The sequence below is a fragment of the Balaenoptera ricei genome, chromosome 4 (genome assembly GCF_028023285.1).
Source record: "Balaenoptera ricei isolate mBalRic1 chromosome 4, mBalRic1.hap2, whole genome shotgun sequence".
Taxonomy (NCBI): Eukaryota; Metazoa; Chordata; class Mammalia; order Artiodactyla; family Balaenopteridae; genus Balaenoptera; species Balaenoptera ricei.
Genome location: NC_082642.1, coordinates 145,995,532 through 146,021,409, shown reverse-complemented (window position 1 = coordinate 146,021,409; position 25,878 = coordinate 145,995,532). Strand labels below are relative to the sequence as shown.

At 38.1% G+C, this 25,878-nt stretch overlaps 1 protein-coding gene across 5 annotated transcripts in view; it reads right to left on the bottom strand.

Moving 5' to 3' along the window:
* MAP3K7CL (MAP3K7 C-terminal like) overlaps window positions 1-25,878 on the bottom strand; it is a 96,251-nt gene that overhangs the window by 59,273 nt on the left and 11,100 nt on the right. For all 5 annotated transcript variants that reach the window (XR_009503120.1, XR_009503121.1, XM_059922240.1 and 2 more), the window contains 2 exons: window positions 21,661-21,722; window positions 11,479-11,594 (listed from right to left, as the gene is read on the bottom strand). Coding sequence is in view for 3 of the 5 variants with exons in the window: in XM_059922240.1 (XP_059778223.1) it covers window positions 11,479-11,594; window positions 21,661-21,722 (178 nt within the window). In the remaining 2 variants the exon portion in view is untranslated. The remainder of the gene's footprint in view (window positions 1-11,478; window positions 11,595-21,660; window positions 21,723-25,878) is intronic.

Below are 25,878 nucleotides of genomic sequence, written 5' to 3'. Positions count from 1 at the left end.
AGGAAGCAAGCTAAGGTTATTGGAGGGAACTTGTAGTGATAACGCCTAAAACAATAAATATTTGTAAATAATTCATTGATGTAAATACACATAATAAGGAGCTAAAGATTTGCAATCTATATTTAGATTTAATAAACATGACAACCCAAGACAGGTCCACTCCCCTTATATGTGTCAGTTAATCCTAAACTAGACTTAACTGAGTTTTCCTTTGCCTCAACATATTTCTTTCTCCTCTGTATGCAAAAGTGCAGAGACCTGGAAGACCACTTGAACCAAGTGATTAAACTTGACATCATTAGTAATGAGACCAATAGATGCCCCATGCATCACAAAAGACACAACATCTTTTCTGTGGTATTCCTGCCAAAAAATATACACATCAGACAACCTCAAATTGAGGGAAATGTTACAAAAGCATTTGAAGCCTGTATGCTTTAAAATGTTAAAACTGCTTCATATTTAGAAAAACTAAAGAGAAATGGCAATGAAATGCAATGTGCAATTCTGGATTGGAAAAAAATAAGCTGTGAAGGACATTATTGGGAAAGTGACGCAATTTAAATATGGCCTGTGAATTAGATAATACTACTGCATCAATGCTAAATTTCTTAATTTTAATTATTGTACTGAGGTCAAGTGAGAGAATGTCCTTGTTCTTAGAAAATACTCACTGTAGTATTTAGGGCAATGGAGCATGATATATATATATATCTACACACATATATATAATTGTATATGTGCATGTGATATAGATAGATGGATAAACATCCCATCTCCTTAAGAGAGAAAGAGAGAGAGAGCCCCAGTAGTATGTAGTTTTGGGAGAGGGAGAATAAAGCACAACTGGGAAAATTCTTAATAATTAATGAATGCAGTAAAGGAAGTATGGGGGTTCTTTTTACCATTTTTGTAACTTTTCTGTAAATTTGAAACTATCAAACAGTTGCCCCAGGAAAAGGATAAAAAGCAAATCAGAATAGAAGTTCTAGTATTTTCTTCCTGCATTCAACAGACTGCTTTGTGTACCCAATTTGGTGACCACTGAGCAAAACCAGGCACTGGAAAGAAAGTGCCCAACAGGGACAAAGGGAAGATAATCTGGAACATTCATATGCATATACACAAGGTTCCTTTGGGCCCTTATTGATCTTTGAATCTTCCATAGTATTTGGAATATAAAGGGTCCCAGAGATAAATTAGAAGTTTGGGATTAACATATACACACTACCATATATAAAATAGATAAACAACAAGGACCTACTGTATGGCACAGGGAACTATACTCAATATCTTGTAATAACCTATAATGGAAAAGAATCTGAAAAAGAATTTATATATATATATACTTGTATAAAACTGGATCATTTTGCTGTACACCTGAAACTAACACAACCTTGTAAATTAACTATACTTCAATTTTTAAAAATGGTTTTAAAAAAGAATATAGGGAATTCCCTGGTGGTCCAGTGGTTAGGACTCCGCTCTTCCACTGCTGGGGGCAGGGGTTTGATCCCTGGTCGGGTTTGGTGCGGCCAAAGGGGAAAAAAATATATATAAAGTCTCCCAATAAATATTTATTGAATAAATATAATTGAAGAGTAAGGTACCTCAGAGACAACGTGTATTTTAAAGATGAGGAAACAGAAACTCAAAGTGCTTAATATAATTGGAAAAAGTCACACACCTAATAAGAAACAGCCATGAATCGAACCTATCCTTCTGATTAAATGCTTAAGGTTCTTTGCCTCTAAACATAGTTTAAGCAATAAATGTCAATAATTAAATATTAGTAAAGTTTCTTACGTAACTATCTTAAAGAAATCGATTAGTAAAACTTATGTAAGTAAAAAGAGACATGCCTCTAAATCCCTCATCCATCAGATCATCTATTCCTGTTCTTTTCTTCCTTTCAAATTAACTGTGTCACACAAATAATGGCTACTGTCCAGGTTCCATATCTGACCTCATTTAAAACTCCTGAGGATATCTGTTATTAGTTTTGACTAGTAGGGAAAATAAATCACAAAATCACAGATTTTACAACTAAAAGGAATGGTCATGATTGTCTAATCCAATTTTCTTGCATTGGAGAGTCAATAATAATTTCTTCCTTACTGGACTCAAGATGACTCAATTGATAGGTTTCTAAATTAATTTCATGTATTTGATAAGCAGTTACACATCTATTTAATGAATACTGTCAAAACGTCTGTTGCCTCCTGTCCAAGACCTATTTATATAGACAAATTGATGCTCATTCATTAGCAATTCATAATTAAACCCTGGCACATCAACCTACAAAGATAATATTACAAATAGATGATCTGAGGAGCAAGTCAATATGTATAATTGGCTAGAATGTGGTCCTGCCTTTGATTTCTTGTTTATTATTTCCCTTCAGCGTAATGTGATAAAGGTGTAGAAGATCATCATTACAGGAATCTTATTTATACCATAGTTTTCCAGATGATGTACCTCAACAGTGAAAAGGTCATAACCTTGGGTCCACCATAGATCATCTGCTGGCCCCATCCTAAGCCACATGCCTGGAAAAGTTTTTATTTGCTAAAACAAATGGGGGAAGGGGAAATCCAAGTGAGTCGGTAAAGGGAACTTTAAAACTTTCTGCAAACTAATTTCAAAATTAAGGAGATTCTTTATGCTGTAGGAGGTTGGGAAATGGATTCATCATTAGTACAAGTATTTCTCTGTTTCTGGAAAGACCAGAACTCTTGGAACTTTCTAAGTTGACTAAAGACTTTGATTTGGAAAAGACAAAATCCTTGGCAGTTTAGCCCCCAGGAGCTAAAGCGTTTTGAATAATACTGTAATAAAGGGACTTCCCTGGTGGCACAGTGGTTAAAAATCCGCCTGCCAATGCAAGGGACATGGGTTCGAGCCCTGGTCCAGGAAGATCCCACATGCCGCAGAGCAACCAAGCCTGTGCGCCATAACTGCTGAGCCTGTGCTCTAGAGCCCGCGAGCCACAACTACTGAGCCCATGCTCTAGAGCCCGCGAGCCACAACTACTGAGTCCATGCTCTAGAGCCATGAGCCACTACTACTGAAGCCCACGCACCTACAGCCCGTGCTCCTCAACAAGAGAAGCCACCTCAATGCGAAGCCTGCGCACCACAATGAAGAGTAGCCCCCGCTCGCCACAACTAGAGAACACCTGCGTGCAGCAACAAAGACCCAATCCAGCCAAAAATAAATAAAATTAAATTAATTAATTTAAAAAAATAATAGTGTAATAAAATACTATCTTCATCATAGGGAGAATTTTAGCTTAAATTGTGATTTAGACTGTACTGTTAGTGGTTCTTGAAAGATGTGTGTTCTAGCACCAACATTTATACACAGGAGAGGAGTAGAGCTTCAAGATGGCAAAAAGGATGTGAAAGTCCACCTTCATCTTATGCAGGTGGAGGAACAATAAATGATATTGAAATGGAATTTCGAAAACAGTCTAGACTTTTGTATTGAAGCCCTACAAATGAATGATGCAGGAAAAATAAATCTACCATATCTTCTGGGAGCCAAAGGGCAACACCTTACCTTTTCAGGAAGAAGTAAGATTTGCTCTAGAGTTTCTCAGCCTTGGCACAGTTAATCTTTTGGGCCAACTCTTTGTTGTTGGTGGCTGTCCCAGACATTGGCATTACAGAAGGTTTAGCAGTATCCTTGGCCTCTACTCCCTAGATGTCAGTAGCACCTCCCCTCACCCCACATCATCACAACCAAAAATGTCTCTAGACATCGCCAATGTCCTGGGGGTAGGAGGCTGAGGAATCAGCCTAGTTAAAAACCCCAACTCTATAGGAAATGGAGATTTCCACTATCAATAACCCGAAAAAGAGTTAAATTCTGGGTTAGGAGTAAGGGGAAAGGCAAAATGTTTCCTCATTCTGTTTTTTGTTTGTTTCCTTATTTTAATTAATTAAGTAGTAATTTTATTAAAGTATAGTTGCTGTACAATATCATATAAGTTACAGGTGTACAATACAGTGATTCACAAATTTTAAAGGTTATACTCCTTTTATAGTTATTATAAAATATTGGCTATATTCCCTGTGTTGTACAATATATCCTTGTAGCTTATTTTATACCTAATAGTTTGTAGTTTTATGTGCCTACCTCTACACTGCCCCTCCCCTTTCCCACTCCTCACTAGTAACCACTAGTTTATTCTCTGCTAGTCTGCTTCTTTTTTGTTATATTCTCTAGTTTGTTGTATTTTTTAAATTTCACATATAAGTGATATCATCAGTATTTGTCTTTCTTTTAGACATAGACTTTTAAATAACTATGATTAATATATTCAGGAAATAGAAGAACAGATGATATATTTCAATAGAAGACTGGAGTCTACAAAAAAAATCAACAGAATACATTAATGGAAAAATTAGATGAATTCCAAGTAAAATCTAGAGTTTGTTAATAGTAATATATCAATGTCAGTTTCAACAAATGTACCATGGTAATGTAACATGCTAACGACTGGGGAATCTGGCTGAGGGAAAAACATTTCCTCATTCTGCTCCCCGAAGATTGGAGTTTCTTTCCTTAGCAAGGGAGACAAAGTTAAAGGCACTCTCACTGAAGAGAGGTAAATATTCTGTCCCTTTTAATGTGGTTCCAGGCAGAGAGGATTAGGTGGAGAGATACCTGAGAATGAGATTCCAGTTAAAAGACTGGACTGCCTGTAATTATGTATAAAAGGCCCAAATCATTATGATTGGGGCATAAATGGAAAGTGTAATCTCAGAGTCTAATGAAATCTGGTATATTGGGATTTCACATAAAACTAAATCCTGAAACAAAAGAATCCCCTTGTCCACACAGGGAGGGGGAAGGGTAAGCTGGGACGAAGTGAGAGAGTGGCATGGACATATATACACTACCAAACGTAAAATAGATAGCTAGTGGGAAGCAGCCGCATAGCACAGGGAGATCAGCTCGGAGCTTTGTGACCACCTAGAGGGGTGGGATAGGGAGGGTGGGAGGGAGATGCAAGAGGGAAGAGATATGGGGATATATGCATATGTATAGCTGATTCACTTTGTTATAAAGCAGAAACTAACACACCATTGTAAAGCAATTATACTCCAATAAAGATGTTAAAAAAAAAAAAAGAATACCCTTGTCCACACCTCTGCCTCTGAGCGAAGAGTCAAGACAGTTCTTTGGTCCTTCTACTCATTCACTTGACAAGTATTTGTTGAAATCCTATTGCAAACCAAGCCCTGTTCTCAATTCTCCATAGCCTAGTTAGTCTCGGGGAGTGTATCTCCACTGTTGGAAAATGAACTCAAAACCTATAAATTATACAAAAGGCATCTTATCCATATTAGACATCTTAGGAAAGAGGATAGAACTTTCCCACACGTTACTACATACCCTGCAAACATTTGTGGAGAAATACCTCCATTTACTGTTTCTTTAAGACCGTGGAAACCTGCTTTCTGAGGTCTGTGTAAAGATTTAAGAAAAATGTGCCTGGAATAAAAAAGCGAAGTTTGGTTTTCAATGTTTTCTAACTGTGGTATCGTTTTGCAAAGAAAATTGTACCCTGAAGTGAAGCAAATAAAACACATAAAATTGAACTTCCCCTGTTTGGCCCTTGTACAGTACCCCGCCCCCCATCACCCTCACCATCCCCAATCTCTGAGAAGTTCCCTAGAACACAGTTTAAAAGCCTCTGCCTTCAGGAATGCCCATAAAGAAATAAGTGTTTCTGATTAATCATAAAAACCTCTTGTTGTTGGAAATTTCAGGATAAAGTAAATACCATGACTAAAAACAAATCAGAATAGGGCTATTTCTAGACTATGCCTTTACAAATTACTTACGCTCCCTTTTCCCCCATCCTGATATGTTCCCCTCAATGAGATGTTGCTCCCTCAATCATCATTTTATGTATCTTAAAAAAGCCATGAAAATACAGGTCTTATACTGATTGTGGTACTCCCATATGAAAACACCTTTCTAATGTTTTGCAACTAAAATTATATATAACATTTTTAAACTCAATAATAAAAAGACAAATAATTTAAAAATGGGCAAAGGATCTGAATGGACATTTCTCCAAGAAGTCATAGAAATGCCAAAAAGCACATGAAAAGGTGTTCAACATTTTTAGCTATCAGGGAAGTGTAAATGAAAACCACAAAGAAACATCATTGTACACCCACTAGCATAGCTGTAATCAAAAAGGCATAATAGGTGTTGGCAAAATGTGGAGAAATTGGAAACTTCATACATTTCTGACGGGAATATAAAACGGTGCAGCCACTTTAGGAGCAGTCTGGCAGTTCCTCAGAAGGTTACACACTGGGTTATCATATGACTCAGTGATTCTACTCTTAGGTACACACCCAAGTGAATTGAAAAGATACATCCACACAAACACTTGTACATAAATGTTTGTAGCAGCATTATTCATAACAGCCAAAAGTACAGACAACCCAAATGTCCATCAACTAACAAATGGATAAATAAAATGTGGTATAACCATATAACGGAACATTATTTGACAATAAAAAGGAATGAAGTACAGTCATACCTCATTTTATTGTGCTTTGCTTTATTGTGCTGTGCAGATATTGTGTTTTTTTACAAATTGAAGGTTTTTGGCAACCCTGCATCGAGCAAGTCTATTGGCACCATTTTTCCAACAGCATTTGCTCATCTCATGTCTCTGTGTCACATTTTGGTAATTCTTGCAATATTTCAAACTTCTTCATTATTATTATATTTGTAATGGTGATCTGTGATCAGTGATCTTTGATGTTATTATTGGAAAAAGACCACGATTCGCTGAAGGCTCAAATGATGATTAGCAATAAAGTGTTTTTTTTTTTTTTAAACCTTTCACTTCTTTTTTTTTTTGATTAATTAATTAATTTATTTATTTATTTATTTTTGGCTGTGTTGGGTCTTCGTTTCTGTGCGAGGGCTTTCTCTAGTTGCGGAGAGCGGGGGTCACTCTTCATCGCGGTGCGTGGGCCTCTCACTATCGCGGCCTCTCTTGTTGCGGAGCACAGGCTCCAGACGCGCAGGCTCAGTAGTTGTGGCTCACGGGCCCAGTTGCTCCGCGGCATGTGGGATCTTCCCAGACCAGGGCTCGAACCCGTGTCCCCTGCATTGGCAGGCAGATTCTCAACCACTGCGCCACCAGGGAAGCCCAATAAAGTGTTTTTTAATTAAAGTATGCATGTTTTTTTTTAGACATAATGCTATTGCACACTTAATAGATTACAGTATCTTGTAAACATAACTTTTGTATTCACTGGGAAACCAAAAAATTTGTTTGACTCTCTGTTGTAATACTCGCTTTATTGTAGTGGTCTGGAACCGAACCTGCAGTACCTCTGAGGTCTGCCTGCACTGATGCGTGCCCCAGCAAGGATGAACCTGGAAAATATTATGCTAAGTGAAAGAAGCCAGTCACAAAAGACCACATACTGCATGATTCCATTTATCTCAAATATCCAGAATAGGCAAATACATAGAGACAGAAAGTAGACTAGTGGTTGCCAGTGGCTGGCGGGAGGGAATGGGGAGTGACCACTCAGGGGTACAAGGTTTGTTTCTGGGGCGATGAAAATGTTCTAAAATCGTGATGGTGGTTTCACAGCTCTGTGAGTCTACTGAAAACCACTGAATTATTTTTTAAGCCACTGAATTATTTAAGTTATATAACATTTTTCAACCTGACTTTTCTAAGATTTTATCTTTTTCTGACAGTCTAAGTCAATCTTTTAAACACCAGAGCACCTCGCACAATCTTTCATATATAGAGCAGAAAAGTAGTCTCTCCTCTGAACAAGATAAAACACAAAGCAAGTTTTACTAATTGTAAATCTATTTGTAGAACTAATTATAGTTTAACCATATATTTTTAAAACTGCCAAACAATTCAGTGATAAATATCAAATGCCATAAAATATCTGTACCTCACTTCCATGAGTTTCCATTACATACACAAAACCTATATGTGTTCTATAAAAATGCTTATAATATTTATTGAAAAAAGTATGTATACATTTTATGTTACTATATAAGCAATTATATAAAAATACCTATTCACATCCAAAAGGCCTAGAAAAAATAGGCAAAAATGATAGTAGGAGTTCTGTAAAGATGTCAGAATTCTTGGTAAATTTTTAAAGCTTTCAATAAAATTGTCATTTTTTTCAATTGAGAAGAGAAAATTTTCCAATGAAAGTAAGAACAAGCTTTTTGTATACCACTGGTCAATAAGCCAGAAGCTATTCTTTAAATTAAATTCATCCCATGCTGAATTTGTAATCCCAGAAAATGTTTGACTCTCTTTATCCACCCAACAGACATGATTTAAAACAATAGTTATAATCAACTCTTCTCCTCTCCCCTCTGCGAAGTCTCCCAAACTAGGTCCAGGGAGACCCCCTCTGGAGATGAGAGAGAAGTTCAGCTTAACCTGTGCCCACATGGCTCCAATATTCAAAATCTCTCTTTTAAAATACCTGATTTAGTGACTCTCTGTGTGTCCAGCGTATGCTAGCCAATCACTGGAAGCAAAATAATCAGCCACACTTTATTAAATGATGGGGAAGAAATTCTCATCCAAATCATCAAAAAAATGGAAAGTGAATTTACTTGGGTCAAATCCATTTGGCCCAATTTATCTTGCTTGAACACAAAGACTGTTCAGGAAAATACCTGTTGTAAAATGAATTTCTGCTTCAGTAAAGTGTTAATGAAAACACGGATCACCCATAACCCTTGGAGGACAAAGTTCATTTATTTATAGATATAAAATATAACCCTACTTTGAATTTTAACAATTTATCTTAGCAATTCTTTATTGCTGATATTGGCTCCATATTTTAAATACAGACCATACAAATTACAAATTTAAAAAATGCATACATGGAGGATATAACAGTTTCCTATCATCAGCTACTGTAAATCACCCCTATTCGTATTTTACCCTACGTGCAGCACCCTATTCAGTGATTAGGATCCAAAGAGATGTTAAAGGGTATCCAGGTCTGCAGGGAACTATACATAGTCTGAAAGGACAGAAACTTCAGTGGATAATTATTGATAACACTAGCCCACAAAAAGTGCCCAAAGAATCATTCCAGTGAATTTTCCTTCACCCAGGAAAAGCACTGATCACTGTGGGATGGTTGGACTAGGGATACAGGTTAAGCTCTTTTCAAGGATAGCATTTGGACAGGTGAAGAGGAAGGAGGGAGACTCTATACTGATAGCCTGGTGTGAGCAAGGGCACCGAGGTGGGAAAAGTGAATAGGTCAACGTAGCTGAAGATGAAGGATGAGCTGGAACATTCTGCAGAGGTACTAAGGCCCAAGGTAGATCTTTCAATCCAGGCCAAGCGCTGGGTGCCCTTCTCTAGCAATAGGAAACCATAGGCAAGGAAAGCAGTTATAATATTACATTGATTAAGATTTGAAATAACAAGTGCTGATCCCAAATGGCAGAAGTGGGAACGAAGAAAAGGAACTTGAGAGACTTTATAAAAAAGAAAGGAAAAAAAAAATCAAAGAATTTGGTCTTTGCCTCACATCTAGTCAATTATTAGGAAGAAAAGAAAAAAAAAAAAGACAACATCATGGTTTCAAGAAAACTCCAAAGTTCAAAGAGGTTTAGGGAGGAAGTAAGATTAGTTTTGCAGAAACAGCAGGAATATGTTTTAATAAAAGAGCAGATGAATCACTCTCATATTGTTATCCTATTGTATTTTTTAATGCAATATACAAAAATATAAACTTACAAAATATATAATTTAGTGGGTAAGTCTTGCATTGCCCCCACCCAAAAAAGCTACACATGGGGTTAATTTAAATAACACTGTACTTCCAGTCTAAAGTGTTTACAAATAAATACATAATTACCTGGGGCTTTTTTTCCTATCACAACACCACAGTTCTCACACAGACACACACACAGACACACACACACACACACACACGTACACCCACTGGAAGATACCTTTATAGGCTACTATTATACGAGTCCTCCTTTAACTTAATCACTGGTCACATTATTAGTAAGCTTCCTCTGTTCCTTTATGAAACTGTTTTTAGGGCTCATATTGTGTGTAAATGGACAATCTAAGCATTCTGACCTATTTATGAAAACTCTTAGACCAAAAAGAAAGTCTCAGACATACGAAGGAAACGTTGTATTTCTGATCTCCTCGTAAGCATCATTCAATGCCGTATAACCAAAAGTCCAGGTAAGACTTCATGTTTGAAGCAAGGAAGTAAGAAAATAACATGCTAACTGTGGTCTTACAGTGAATGTAGAAGTCTGACCCTAAAACCCATGCTGCTCCCTACCATATTATACTGTGCAACCACCATTCTGGGGAGTCTCCAAAGGGTCCCACGAATTTCATAAATCTCTCAAAACAAAATATATTTCATTTATATTCATTTAAAAATTAAGTTTTATATAAATATAAATACAAAGTATAAATATTGATATAAATATGGAGTGATACCATGTATCACTCCAGTAAGAAGAAGGGAAGAAGCAGAAACTTACAGACTCAGTATGTTTGGATTATGTGTCACTCATTCAACAAAAGTTTATTCAGTATCTACGTGCCATGCACTGTGCTAGGCTTCAGAAATATGATGGTGAGAGACACCTGACTATCCTCCCTTTTATGACACTTACCACTTAGCAGGAGATACAAATATTCATCAAAAGATCTCCCTAATAAATGTGTAAGTACAAACTGACCAGTGCTATGATGCTTTGAAAGTATGAAAGAATGGGGATCACTGGGTGGACATCAGCAGAACTTAGTGCAATCAAAAGGAGGAGAATTCTGAAGCATAAAGTTATGAGTAAGTAAAGTGATAGTGCTTTAATTAATAGAACTGCCTAATTCCCTGTAGCAGAACTGTAATGGTAATAGAAGCTATCAAGGTAAAAACTTACTGGACTATTGGGCTATAAAATGTAGTTAGGCAACTAATCCATTTCCATTATTCCAAAGAGCCATCACAGTGGCTTCTTTACTTGATGTGGGTACTCCACCATTCAAGCATTAATTAAAATTCACCCCAAGACAAAGTACTCTGGGGTCTTTGGGCACATTCACATGGAACATAATGTGGCTCGAGGTGGTATTTTGGCATCTTTAATTTCCTGAACTAAAGAATGCTTATTAAAAAATTAAATTTGAGTCGGAAGCACTCCTGTGGCTCCTCTCACTACTCTGTAAAGCATTTCATCTAGCGCAGTTGCATTTGGATCACTTCTAGAATCAAACATGACATGCATGTAACCTCTGAACCACAGAATGTCAGTTCTCCTCCCGGTATGTCTCCCTCCCTCTTGCTCCCATGCTCAGGCTTTTCCTCCCCTGTCGTTCCCAGTCCACGACCCCTGGTCCATGACCAGCAGTCAGTATTCAGGGCTGAGGGTGCGCAGGGGGACAGTACTTACTTTCTTTCCTCAAGCAGGGCGATTTCCTTTTTGACCTCACGGTATTCTTCTGCTATCTGGCAGTGCTGTGTGAACACCTGCATGGATTCCATGGAGTCGTGACAAGGCGGCAGAGGCTTCACGAACAACAAGAAGAAGAAATCAGTCCATTTCCTTGTGGCAGAATAAATTACCAACCATCCTGCTCTACTGATATTCTTTAGAAGGAGGGCTTTTGCATGAGAATAGCACTGTCCATCCACGTTGGACAGAGTTCAGCTGATTCTACTTGACTGCAAATAGAGAAGTGGTCTGATCCTCCCCACATGCATCTTCCAGTGTTATTCCGGGGCATTCTCAGGCCCAAGCCAGAGCCATGAGACCCATTACAGGTCAGTTACCTGGCATGCGCTGGAGGAAAAATAAGTCCCCTAATAATTCTGTACTTCTCCCCAGAAATCTTAAACTCTGCTTTAGAGAATTAGTGATGGGGAAATAGTTCAGTTGTCTGTTTCAATCCCCCCTTGTTTTCTGTTCCTGTAGCTCTATCACATCTTCTAGAGTGGAGGAGCCCTACAAGAAAGGAATCCAATGAACTTATTTATAAACAAAAATAGTCACAGATATAGAAAACAAACTTATGGTTACGAGGGGAGAATGGGGGGGTGGGTAAATTGGGAGATTGGGATTGAGATATACACACTACTATATATAAAATAGATAACTAATAAGGACCTACTGTATAGCACAGGGAGCTCTACTCAATACTCTGTAATGACCTATATGAGAAAAGAATCCAAAAAAGCGTGGATATATTTGTATATGTATAACTGATTCACTTTGCTGGACACCTGAAACTAACACAACATTGTAAATCAACTATACTCCACTAAAAATTATTTTTAAAAAAAAAGAAAAAAGAAAGGAATCCAAACTGAAAAAATGATGCTGGCCTGGAAATAATGCTTCCAAGAATTAGCAAAGCATATGAAAGACCAAACTCCAAATAGAACGATGCTTATAAAGTGTGTGGCCAAAGAGAACAAGGCTTCCTGTCTTTGCTTCTCTCCCATCCATGAGGGAAACAAAGGCCAGCATGCAAGCCTTTCTAACCGAAACATGTTGAAAATCTTCTTTCCAGAAATTATTTTTAAAGAACTAGCTTTCCCTGAGTTTGTAATCCTTAGTTCTAATTAGTGGCACATTATTAAAAGCATTACTTGGAGAAATACTAGCTAATAGTCTTTTAAAGAGCTCTTTAATCACCTTTTTCAATTATTTATAGAAAAATGTTATATAATATCTGAGAAATATGACTTAATTGTTAAATAGTTCTTCTGTCTAATCCTCTCTTCACAATAGTCTTCATTTGTAAACTATGTGTCTGACTAGGTCATAGTCTCACTAATTTTATATTAGTAAATGAGAACTAATGAATTTCTTACTACTTGCTCCTCTCACAATATATTCTTCAAGGACACAGATTTCTTTGGGTGTCATATTTAGTGACCTCACCCAGGATGCAAAAGAAATTCTAGAAAGTTCTACAAAATTCTATAAAACCTGATTGATAAATAAGATGACCCTTCTTATTTATCATGAAGCCTCTGAGTAGAGATCTTCTAAAGGAAATAAAATTTGAAATAGACTTGGATGAAATTAACCTTTATGTGGAACATCTGTTGTGTTCTAATCCATGGAAATTCATCTAATAATTATATTATGTAGCATCTTTCCCTACTGCCCCATGAACACATTCACAGCATAAACTCAGCCTGTTGGAGCCATTATCTCTTTCTATAGTGAAATAAATTAAAAAGTAGTGCCCAGGAGTATTACAGTACAACTCACCCCAGGATATAAAGCCATTGCCAAAGGCATTCAGAACTCCTGGCTCCTCCAATCCTAGAAATCACCACCCCCTCATCAATTTTCACCTGTTACACTGGCAAATGACCAGGTATAACAGTAAGGGGAATGAAAGCAATTTACTCTGGGCACCCTCACCAAACTGCTATTAAATCATCTGTGCCCTGTTAAAGGATTTGCATACTGGTAAGCCCCAAGACTCAATGCATCCTATTTCCTGTCCTTATGAACACTCATAAACTACACTCAGCTCAGCCCATAACTTGCCACATGGAGGTACCTGAACCACGAATTCAGCATAGTTACCTATGTGACAGCCAGAAGATTTTAGGAGTCTGTGTTTGCATGCCTAAGAGGATACAGATGAGAGCAGCCATGGAAAGGGAGAAATGCCCTTTGCTGCTATAATTTAAAAGAAAAACTGAAAATTACAGATAATAATTTTCTTAAGAAGAGAGAGTCCTCTTTTCCCCCTTGGCTTGCCAACCCACAATGCTTTTTACTAAGGGGGAAATGTTTTCATGACTTCTTTTTTTATTGGCACTATTTAATTGTGGGAAATTTGAAGATATTTTGATGTACAGGTAACATGATCATGCTAAGGGGACATTAGGATATGGAGTATTTCAGGATATATTCAGTATCCTCATATGTTCTCAGCAGGAAGATCATGCTATACGTCACAATATTTTCAAGATTGCCCACAATTAAGAAGTAGTGCCAATTTTTTAAAAAGCCAAAAATACTTAGTGTTCAGTGTTTCAGGGAGTAAAAGGATGCCAGGTGTCACTTCAGTTTCCGGCTCCTAAAAGCTCTGTCTATACCCAGCCTGACATGTAACTCAGCAGCACTACATGTTCTTCCAATTTGTATGAAAGCATTAAAGAAAAAAAATTAATTATTTTTTAAGCAAGAAAGGAAGTTATATTGCACAACACACCACAACACTGTAAAATTATCTCATTATTTGCCAGGGGCTGGGGGTGGAGGGGAGGTAAGTAAATGAGGAATTATTATTTAATGGGTATAGAGTTTCAGTTTTGCAAGATGAAAAAGTTCTGGAGATTGGTTGCACAACAATACGAATAAAAAAAAAAACAATACGAATATACTTACCACTACTGAATTGTACACTTAAAATTAAGAAGATAACATTTGTGTTATGTGTTTTTACCACGAAAAAAAAAAAGTTTAATGCAAAAAAACGTATCATTAGATCCTTCTGCTGCCCCCAGCCCGTCTTCTAAGCATTGCTACCAGGATTCCCTATCTGAGACTCACTTCATTCACACCCTACCTTTCTCTCCTTCCCAAATTGCTCCCCAGGGAACTTAAAATTTCTCACCCCTTTATAATTCAAAGCCATGTACTACTAAGCCCAAACGTTGCTGGACAAATCAAAGTGCCCTCTGGTCAGCAGGACCCACTGTTCCTAGAAAGCCATTTGACATCATTGGATGTTTACTCCAGTTCAGGAAACTCATCAAAGAATTTTTTAAACACATATTGTTCTCATCCCAACAGGAATTTACCTGATATAAAAAATAGAACTACAGAGTAATGAAATGTATTGTCCTGCATGACATAGCACACTCTCATTGTTTCATGATATAATGTGGGTTTGTGTGTATGTGTGTTGTATCATAAGGTCCTCACTGAGAGTGACTCTCTCTTACCTTCTTATAAGCCCTGAAAACAGGAGAAAATATATGACAACAGGGTTCACTGAATAAAGTGTTTACCCGAGGAAATAGATTCCTAAAATTCAAGCACAAGAATCAGGTTTCCAATTTAAAATTGGAGCTACTAGTAGGCTTACATCATGTGACATTTAAAACACTGGCACCCATGAATTAATCAACTGTACATGGATTTAAGATACTATTTTATTACAAGATATTGAATATATTTCCCTGTGCTATACAGTAAATCCTTGTTTACCTATAAAACTTTTTATTTCAGTTCTCATTGCTTGATTTTGACTATTTCAGCCAAGAGATTTTCATACTTATAATCCTGTGCTGGGAATGGGCAAGCAATAAATAAACTCCATGTTGACAGTGAATTTCTTTTCTCTTCAGGAAGAGAAAGTTTCCTTGTTATTTTCTCCACAATTACCCTACATCCTCCCATGGTTTGGACACATTTATCACATGCTCTTGCTTAAAGAATGAAATATTGAATTTCAAAGAAAAGGAAGCCAAAGATATTTCATGTGAAAATGAAAAGGTAAAAGTATTCTTCAGGCACTAGGGGACAAACTCTGTAGGGTCACAGAAACAACTTTTCCGGTCCACTCAATGCCATGGTATCTGGTCTACTCACAACCCAGCCAGTTCTAAGAAGGTTAAATTAAGACCTTTCCTTAACAGTGTCTCAAGGCAACTTTGAAACACATTTTCCCAAGACACAGATTGGGGTTTGGATGAGGTCAGAGCCCAGGAGGAGGCACTTCCTCCACACCCCCTTTCCCCTATCCCCCCTCATCCTGCTACTGCCTGAGGATGGAGCTTGCAAGGGCTTTAAATTACATGGCAGTGTGAGAGAGCCGCTACTATCTCTGGTATCCACCCCAGTCATCTGGACCAATTTAACAAGATGAAGTAAGAGAGAAACCACAGGCTCCTGTTCCAAGAATGCCGGCTTGAGCCACACCATCCCATCCATCGGTTTATAGCAAAGCTCCTCCCGAAATGGACTCTGTCCTCTGGAAGGAGCCCCGTGGGAAAAGACCCAGCCAAGCATCTCTCCGCAAGAGGCAAAGCCAGCTTAAGCGTTTCCGTTCTCTACTTGGCTTCTTCAAATACTACTGGCCCCATCCACTTCAAAAATGTAAGAATTTAATTTTCCTCTCCCAGCTTCCCACACAGAAGATATATTTAGGAAGCTAAATATTCTACAGTTGCTGAGCAGACTGTATTTGTATGTATTCCTTGATTCTCAGTGTTATCTTTATTTTGGGGGTAGAATGGGGGTGTCTGGCTTAAATTTATGTTGCATTTTAATGTCCCCAAATTAACAAGCATAATTTGTTAAAACTAAATGGAAAAACACAGACAGGACTAATTGCAATATTTGAAAACTCTGTTATCAAGAACTGTAAATATTTTTTAAATATTTTAAGAATTGACATTTCTATAGTATCTACATTATGGTCAAAGTCAGCACTAGTAATAATTATACTACACATCTTACACATTATATAAGATTGGAATGAAGGCTATTTAAGTCATTTCTATCGATGTAGGCAATATTAAAGGGAACAAGAACCCGAGTGTCCCAAACGCTTCTAACAATGCGTATCCTAATGAACTGGGCTTCTAAAAAAAAAAAAAAAAAAATTAAAGGGATCAAATTAAGCTCCAAGTTATCTATATATGTTTACTGTGTGGTCCCAGCAGCCAAAAAAACGACTGTAAGATACTTTTCAACGTGTGCGTGAGAGAGGAAAATGGCAGACATTTTTTCAGTGTTTTCTCTGGATGTTCAAGACTAGTGCAGTAGAATCCTAGAATGCTAAGACTCCTCCATTTTCTACCATTTTTGTTTCCCAGATAGCAAGTGATACACTGATGCAAGACCTAAAAGAAGTTTCTGGAGTGACTGCTCGGACAACAAGATACTATAGTACACAACCAAAGCTACGAAATTGTTTATTTGTGGAGGTGACATCAGTTTCTGGACTTACCAAACTCTGTCTGAGAAAAAAGCAAGTTCAATGTGTACCACAGAGACACCTGTTACTGCCTTCTCAGATTAGATGGGAGGACTTTAGGTGGGATTGAAGCTATTGCTCAATTTGGTTTGAAAAAATAGTCATATTGTTTTCCAAGTACCTTAGCTTAAAGAAGAGGGCATCAGCATCTCTGTTCCTAACTCAAAAATCCAAAGAGATGCTTCTCTCATTTCATTTTACACATATAAAGATACTAGTGCTTAAATATTTCACTCAATAAACAATTTCACTAGGGAAGGAAATTAACATTAATTGAGCAATTATTTTGCCAAGCACCGTGCTCGATCTATTCATTATCACATTTAGTTCACACAACGATGTGAGATATTATGTCCAATCTGCAAGTCAGAAAAGTGAGGTTTACAGAAAGTAAATAACATGCCCCAAATCACAAAACTAGTAGGTGTGGAGCTGAGGTCCAAATTCATGCCAGCCTAATGCCAGTGCCTATGCCCCAGTCACTGTCACTCCCATTACCAAGTTTATTACAATCTAGTCATCAGCATGTCCTCCACCTGATTACAAATAAAACATATTCTTCTTTCCGGGGCAACAAAGCTTAGCTTTGGATCATCTATAGGTCAAACCACAATCTCCAAAACATAACAATGTGGTTAAATTTTAAGACAAGTTTGGTTCTGACCCAGACCTTGGGACTATTAAAGGATTGTGCCATCCTTCAGAAAAGGGAGGGAGGTCAATCATTACCTCCTCTTCAAATAGAAGGAAACTGAGGCCTAAAGAAGAGTAGTGATTTTTCATTCATTCTTACAAATGGACATAGAATTGTACCTCCTTTCTTTTGACTGTATGGTCTAAACTAGCTCTACCCAAACATTGCCCCTAATGGACATGAAGAATTTAGAAACCAAATTCCAGGAAAGGAATCTGCACAAAATAGAACCAACCTACCACCTGCCCCTGGGCTGAGGCCTATAAAGAGATGTTCATTTTAACACCTACCTTACCCCAAGGTCTCTTGCCCAACATTTTGCATTAATAGAGACATTGAGAAAAATGTTTGTCACTGCTATTCTTGCCCAAGACTTTTTTTGGCTTCTGTGAAAATAGATGCCCCACGAATTACATGCTTAAACATGTCCACATTCTTGGCAAAGCAACCGAAAAATCTTGGGGGTCAAATTGGTGATAGCGTATCTACCAAACAGATACTTTATAGCTGCATTTTATAAACTATGAAAGAACGTGTAATGGATATCAGAAAGCCAGAATAGATTTTACTAGGTTGTTCTATAACCACATTATGGCAACTGCGCAAGCCAGAAACCAAAAACTCTCCACCTATCAACATAATTTAAGCAGGCCATAGGTTCCACCAAAGCTGTAAAGAGATGAAGGCTACCTAGATTCAGAATCAGAGATCTAGTCTGAATTAGCAAATTTATGTAGACCAAAATTTGACCTCATATTTCTCATTCCTAAAGTGGAGACATAATAGTTAGCTTACACAATTGTTGCAGGGATCAAATGAGGTCATTTGTGTGGAAACCCCCCTTGCCTAGCGGTACTCAATATGCATGGGTAAGATTTAAATCTGAGGGTATTCAGAGAGTAAGGCTGGCAATAATCAGCTGGCATCAATTATTTTTCACTGGGCACATTTATAAGGCTCTAGCAGAGATAAGTAAGAGTCAGTTCATCTTCAAGCAAATAGTGACAACCACAAGGCACTTCATATGCCTTTGTAACCTAACTTTTATTTTTCTGTAGAGGATTATGATGGTTGGTTAAATGCCAAGAGCCATTATTATGTGATAAAAGCACACCGGACTGACTGTAAAGAGAGCCTGCTCCGTGGAATGGATTGTTCCTTTCATACATAAAGCATTTTCATTGCTTTCAATAGAGACTTCCTGCTGCAGAATGTCTTAAATTTATATGCTTATGCTAAGCATGGAAACAAGAGTCTGCTTTTAGATGTAGCTTTCTGTGATATCTTTCCCCTCCCAATCCCTTCCATCTTATATTTTAGTTACTCACACCCTGGAGTGTAGAGTAAACGTAACTGACAACAGCCCTAGACAGAGGCAACCCTAACCAAATGGCTTGACCACTGTTAAATGTTTATAACAAACTCAATCATATCGTTCAGCCAAAAACCAAGCCCTTACTTAAATGCTTTTAGTTGTAGTGCTGGGAATGTCCTCTCTGTTCATGAAGAGGCAAAGCAATACCATATTTTAGGGTGGGGGAGTTGGGGGTATCATAACCCCTGAGTCTGAAATCAGCTTCTCAACTGACTAATTCATTAAGGATCAATGAAGATGAAATAGTCGCATTAGATTAAAATAATTAAGTAGACTTAATTTCTAATATATGTCAAATGGAATTAAAGCTATGAAATTTAAAGGGATCTTGCGATGCTTTAACAGAAAAATTATCTGGATAATTGCCAGGGGTGCTATGAATCCTGGGAAGAATGATCCACGAACCAGGGAAGACCATTAATGTTCCCAAAGGAAGAAAACTGTCAGCACAAGAAAGTAGAATTAATGATCCATAATAGTGGTGGGGGAATGTGAATCTAAACATGCTTTCCCTCTTCTATTTTCAAAACGCATTAACTCCTTATTTTCAGCTGACTCCTAAGATAATAAAATAGCTTTGCGGTGACAGTAAAATAAAGGAGAAAAACTGTGACTAGGAAGAAAATATAGTTATTATTTTGCAATCCCAACTACACCATGAGCAGCACACACAGTCCATCAGTGAGGACAGAACCCAAGCAAGGAAGGTTGTACGTCGCGTAAGCACGCCAGGCGGAAAAGCAGAGGAACAGCTGAGTCGCCCTCCATGGTGAGAAGAAGAGAGATTGGGGGATATGTTTAGACAGCAGGAACCAGAGAGCTGGGTTGAAGACCCTGCATGGGGGACGGGAGAGGAAGGAGATACGATGGCTGATAGCAGCAGAGGAAATTTTAGAGGAGAACAGAGCTGTCTTTTGGCAGCTGCAAGGTCATTAGTATAACCTCCTGAACAGTCTTCCATAATCTCTACATTACTGATATTGCTCTGCTGGCAGGCTTTCTGTCTGAGGGCTGTGACGATGCCCAGGACTGCGCAGAGATGAGATAAGAGCTCCTCCAAGAGGTCTGGTCACACCTGAGTTGTGCTGGACAGATTTTCAGGGGACCACCCAAGCAGTGGCGCACCAGCTCTTCAGACCCAACCTAGTCGCTTCCAGGTTTTAATTCAGTGCACTGGGCACAGAGACAAGAACTGGAGCCAAAAAAAAAAGGACTCTATCTTGGGTTGCGTAAGGGCTCATTCTTGGTTCTTCCCACCTCTGTCAAGGGCTGTTCTGGTCCAGGGGTCCCAAACTCAAATGACTTCAGGACACCAAGCGCACCCACAAATGGGAAATGCTACCAAGTGTAAGACAAGAGGAAACATCAGTTGGGAACTGGAGGTGGCAGACCCCTCCTAAAGGCTTTCAGAACCAGTATTTAGAGAAAAAAGTGGTGACTAAGCAAATAGCTGTGCACAGGATTCAAGACCCCTATTAGACTGTTCTAAATGTGACAGCAAAGTGAAGTACTCAGGCGAATATTTGACCCAAGGCCAATATCCAGGTATTTTAGGCAGAGCCTCTTCCTAAAGCCATCTTTCTGGAATCACCATATATCACCTAAAGAAAATTAAAGTGTCATAAATTAGCTTCTTTCAAATAATTCTGGTGTATTAAAATGAGATATCTTTGATAGGTCATCCATAGACTACACACACAAAATATTTTTCTCATAGGTCAAACCAGACAGTATTCAGAAGGCTTAACTTAAAATAATTACATTCTATTACAAATTGTCAGAGAACTGGGGAGAGGGTGAGCGTGGAGTAGAGAAAGGAAGATTATTCTGAAGTCTCGCCACACATGACATGTCCCTTGTAGTTTATCACTAAATCACTAATCCAAAACGGGCCAAAACTGCAACAGCCCAGAAACATCCACAGCCAAGGAGAGCAGGGACCAGCCCTGTCCCTAGGCTCCAAAACTCCTTAAAAGTAGGAGCTTACACCCTAAGTTCTTTTTTTTTAATTAATTAATTAATTAATTTAATTTTGGCTGCATTGGGTCTTCGTTGCTGCACGAGGGCTTTTCTCTCTAGTTGTGGCGAGCGGGGGCTACTCTTCGTTGCAGTGTGCAGGCTTCTCATTGTGGTGGCGTCTCTTGTTGCGGAGCATGGGCTCTAGGTGCGCAGGCTTCAGTAGTTGTGGCACATGGGCTCAGTAGTTGTGGCACACGGGCTTGGTTGCTCTGCAGCATGTGGGATCTTCCCAGACCAGGGCTCAAACCCGTGTCCCCTGCGTTGGCAGGCGGATTCTTAACCACTGTGCCACCAGGGAAGTCCCCTAAGTTCTTGCTATTCTCGTGCGATAGCCACATAAACAGACAGGGGCATTACCTGAGGGCTTCATGACCTTGAAACCCTAGAAATGCAAACCTTGATGACGTGAAATGTCCCCCACTCTGTCTCCAGGTCAGTCTTTCTCAATTAGGCAAAATACAGTGACTTTTCCACTCACTGTATTTTGTGAAACTAAGGAGGAAAGAGGAAAAACTGCAGAAAAATCCTTACCTGTAGCTGCTGGTCTAATTCTGGAACGACCAGAGGAATGGCATCTTCAGGAGGTGTATCATCTAAAACATGAAAATAAAATGATTCTTCACTATTAGAGCCCTTTCTCTCAGGACAGTTTTCTTGCTGTTACCATCTTTGGACTTGCACCGTCAGTATACATCAGTTAGGGACAGAAAGAATGCAGAAGGCAATTTTGCTCATTTTTTGGTACAAACAGAAGCACAGAAGGCATAGTTGGTTTGACCAAAATTTTGCAAACAAGTATCAGAATCCTCAAATGTTCAGTCTAGTAGTTCTCCAATTAAGAAGTACTGCTTATCTTTCAAGACTCCTACGTTAGCCAAAACCAAAAAATATGATATGCAGGAAAGTGCTTTATTTAACAAGGTAATAATGAGGTGACCAGAACAACCTCACTGGGACAGAAGAACGTGTTAGTGGAAAAAAGTGTTAGTTCTGCTCTGAAAGACTCCAAGGGTGGCAAGCTTTGATGGGTTTTCCCTCGGCTCTTACCACAAACCACCACTGACAGGCAGTTGACCAGAGCTTCCTCTGGGTTACAGTGGGTGACAGGCAGTAACCCGATCAGGGCGTTTCTTCCCAACGTACCAGGCAGCAATCCCAACCCAAGGCCCATATACTGTCCTGATGCGGGAGAGCCCGCAACTCTGTCCTCAGCTGCCTTCATCTGGCTGACTGGCAATAGGCAGGTGTTGCTGGATCAAAAGAGGTGGTTCACAGAAGCATCAGAGGAAACCTGAGAGAAGTTTATCCAAATCTCTTCAAGAACATACTTCTGCTCTCCTTGCCATAGCCATAAGGCTGACCTCCTTAGACTAAAAAGATGACGAGAATTGTACCATTCAATTATTTGGCAAGGAGGAGAGTTTTTCTACTGCAGAATTTCTAATGGAATTCATGCCAATTGAATTCATATTGTAAGAAAAGGTAAGAACCTAGCTTAAGAAATAAGGTGAGTGGAGACAACTCTATTCCCTTTCTACCCCTTCATATTCAGAAGTAACCACTATCCTGATTTTAGAGGTTATCATGCATATGTATGTATTTATATTTTTATTATGTATGTATACACCCACAAACAATATAGGTAATATAGTATTACTATGCATGGATGATTTTAAACTATAAATTGAATCACATTGTAGATATCCTTCTAAACTTTGTTCTTTTTTTTTTGATGAACATTATGTGTTTGAGATTGAACTAAATAAACTTAGTTTTAGTTTGTTCATTTAACTGATATACAGTATTCACTCATTCATTTATTATTTGAATGTATTTGTCCTTTTCCTATTGGTGAATATTGAGTTCCAATTTTTTGTAATAATAAATAATGCTGCAATGAAAAAAAAAGGAAGAAAAGCTGTGCATACAGTCAGAATAAAGTGCTTCTCAAGAATAATATGATCTTGAAGTAGAGCATTTTGACCCTCACTAGGAAGTTTAAAGAGTTATGGGATCTAGAGCAGTGAGTAGCTATTGGTGTTTATTCCATTATTTTCTACAGATAAAGATAGAAGTATAGCGGTTCAAGTTGGGGTTTAGCTAAGTAATTTTAGCACTAATGAAGACTGTCCTTAGAAGTTTAAAAAAAAAAAAAAAAGAACATACTGCTGACCTAGCTCTGGTACTAGAGGACAGCCCTCTTGTCAGCAGAACCTCTGTATCTGGCTCTGTGGGTCCACTGGCCATAGATTTCCAATCCTCTCCTTGTTGACAACATCTACCACAGGTATGACTACGAGAATACGATGAAATACAGGCTACACGAATAATTTCAATACCAAATCTATTTTAAATTATAAGAAAGAAAGATCATGCTTTTTATGTTCTCACTACCATAAACAAATTTATGTATAAAAACTGTTGAAGTTCTCTTTGAACCAGAAGAAGTAATACGGGCCATACACAACGCAGAAGCAAGCATCTTCTCCCTACTCACTGACAGTACTATCCGGAACAAAACGCAGCACACGAGGAGCTCCTGGCTTCTAAGAGATTACGTTTCTTCGAAGGCACCGAAGATAATTACCAGAAATATCATTCAAACAAGGACAGTATTCACCTCTTCCAAACACCTTAAGGGCCTCTGCTATATTTTAGTCGAGTAGTGTAATAATACTCCCACTTGAGTGGCTTCAGACAATGGCAATGGGGCACCAGCTGTGAATCCATTTGTTCCTGTACCTGCCAGACAATGGATGCCCCCAGGTTCACCGACGCTATGTAGCTGCAGAGAGCAAGTAGAAACAGGGAAATCTTCCCAAGACTCTCGCTGCAGGCTTCAGTGCCATCTCACAAGGAAACAAGGAGAGTCAATCCCTTGGCCCTTGGAATGCTTTCTTCTACTCGGAGGTGACAACTTCTGCCAAATACTGTGGCTTTTTCAATCCACCCCATCATTTGCAAAGAATTGGACAAAAAAACAGAAATTTTTTTTTAAAAAGACAGAAATAATCATTTGTTTCTACTGACCCTTTGGAGATAGCCTTTATATAAAACCTATAGTTTGTATATAAAATGGACTTTGGTCTAAGGTGTATTTCAATTTACTTCAATAAAATATCAATAACCCAAACATCATGATTATTTCCACTCATTGAGTTCAAGGGTGGAACAACTTGGTACGGGTAAATGGGAACATATTATACTTTGGCACCCCAACCTTAATAGTCACAGATGAGCAGCCACTTGTTAGAAGGAGAAACCACTTCTACAAAGTACAGAAAAGATAGTACATTCTAGAATTCTAAGATAGCCAGGAATGGAACTCAAGGCTTCCTGGGACTTAATCCACCTTCTTCTCTGTGAAGTCACGCTCCTTCCTGCTTAATTATTAAAAAAAAAAAAAAAAAAAAAGGAAAACAGATATTCATTTGCATTACTATAGTAAATAGCAAATATCTGGTATGACCCAGAATTAATAAAGCCCATTATAAAAATCTGTCATTATTGATAGTCACACCATGTAAAGGCATATATATGGGACCAAGCTGATAATTTTGCAGATAAGTAAAGGCTTAAGGTTAGATTCCTCGAGTTGGAAAAAAAAAAAAAAGTCTAATTGATTGACATAGAAATAAACATATAATAAATATTTTAGAAAGACAAAATAAAAGTAAGAGTTTTGTTAAAGTTGATTTAATCCAAGCAGGAAATGGCATTGGAAACAAGAAAACCAAAGACAGATGTAAGGAGATGACTGAGTTTGAAAGCCAGTCCTGTATTTCACTGCTTGATGCCATCTGGTTTAGCTGGCATCCCTGCCAGCCAGAAATTTCAGTGCTTGCAAAGCTGCTTACAAAGCTGCTCCAAGTTGATGTGTGGTGTGTTTACTTTTAAACAGTGGCTGCCTTCTTTGACTGGTTTTAAAAATAGGCAAATATTCTAAAAGCAGAATGATGAATCACAGGATTGGGCCAAAAAGAAAGAAGGAAAATGACTCAGGCAGACTAGTAGCACAGCTGTTGCACAAACATTTGGCCAAATCGTTGTAAAACATTTTGACAGTGATATCAGATCGGAGTTCCTAAGAGCAGTTAAGTTTGTTTTGACAATTCCAGAAGCACAAAGTAAATTGTACAGTAGCTATGCAAGACACCCCCTTGAAAATTTTGGCTTTTTTGAAAAAAGGAGAGTAGTTGCTAGATATGTTCATAATGTGATAAAAATCAGAATGCAAGTACTTTTTTGTTGAAATTTATTTATCAATCAAATATTTATTAAATGCCTATTACATTCAAGGCAGAGACTGAGGTTCTATGCCAAACTGGCAAATCACTTTACCACAGTTTTTAATGCATTAAGAAAATAATTCATAGGCTTCCTTTCCAAAATGGCACTGTGGGCTTGATGGACCAAGAAAAATGTATCCTCAGGAATTTGTTAAAGGACGAAAGATAAAGGAAAGAATGAAAGAGGAATTTTTTTTTTTTTTAATAAGCAGATGTTCACTGCTTGTTTTGCAAACACAATGTGACTAAGTCAATGGTACTTAATATAGAACTTTCTGATTGGTATCCCAACCATTATGACATACCATAGTACATTTTATGATGGGCTTGTCTCAGTGTCTATTTAGCAGCTGTTGGGTTGCTTTGGTGGTTATTCTGTTTCAGATTTCCTTAAATTGTCTGCCCTGTGCTTCTCCATGAATCAGATAAGGGAGGCCCATTGGGTCTGTAATCCAAATCC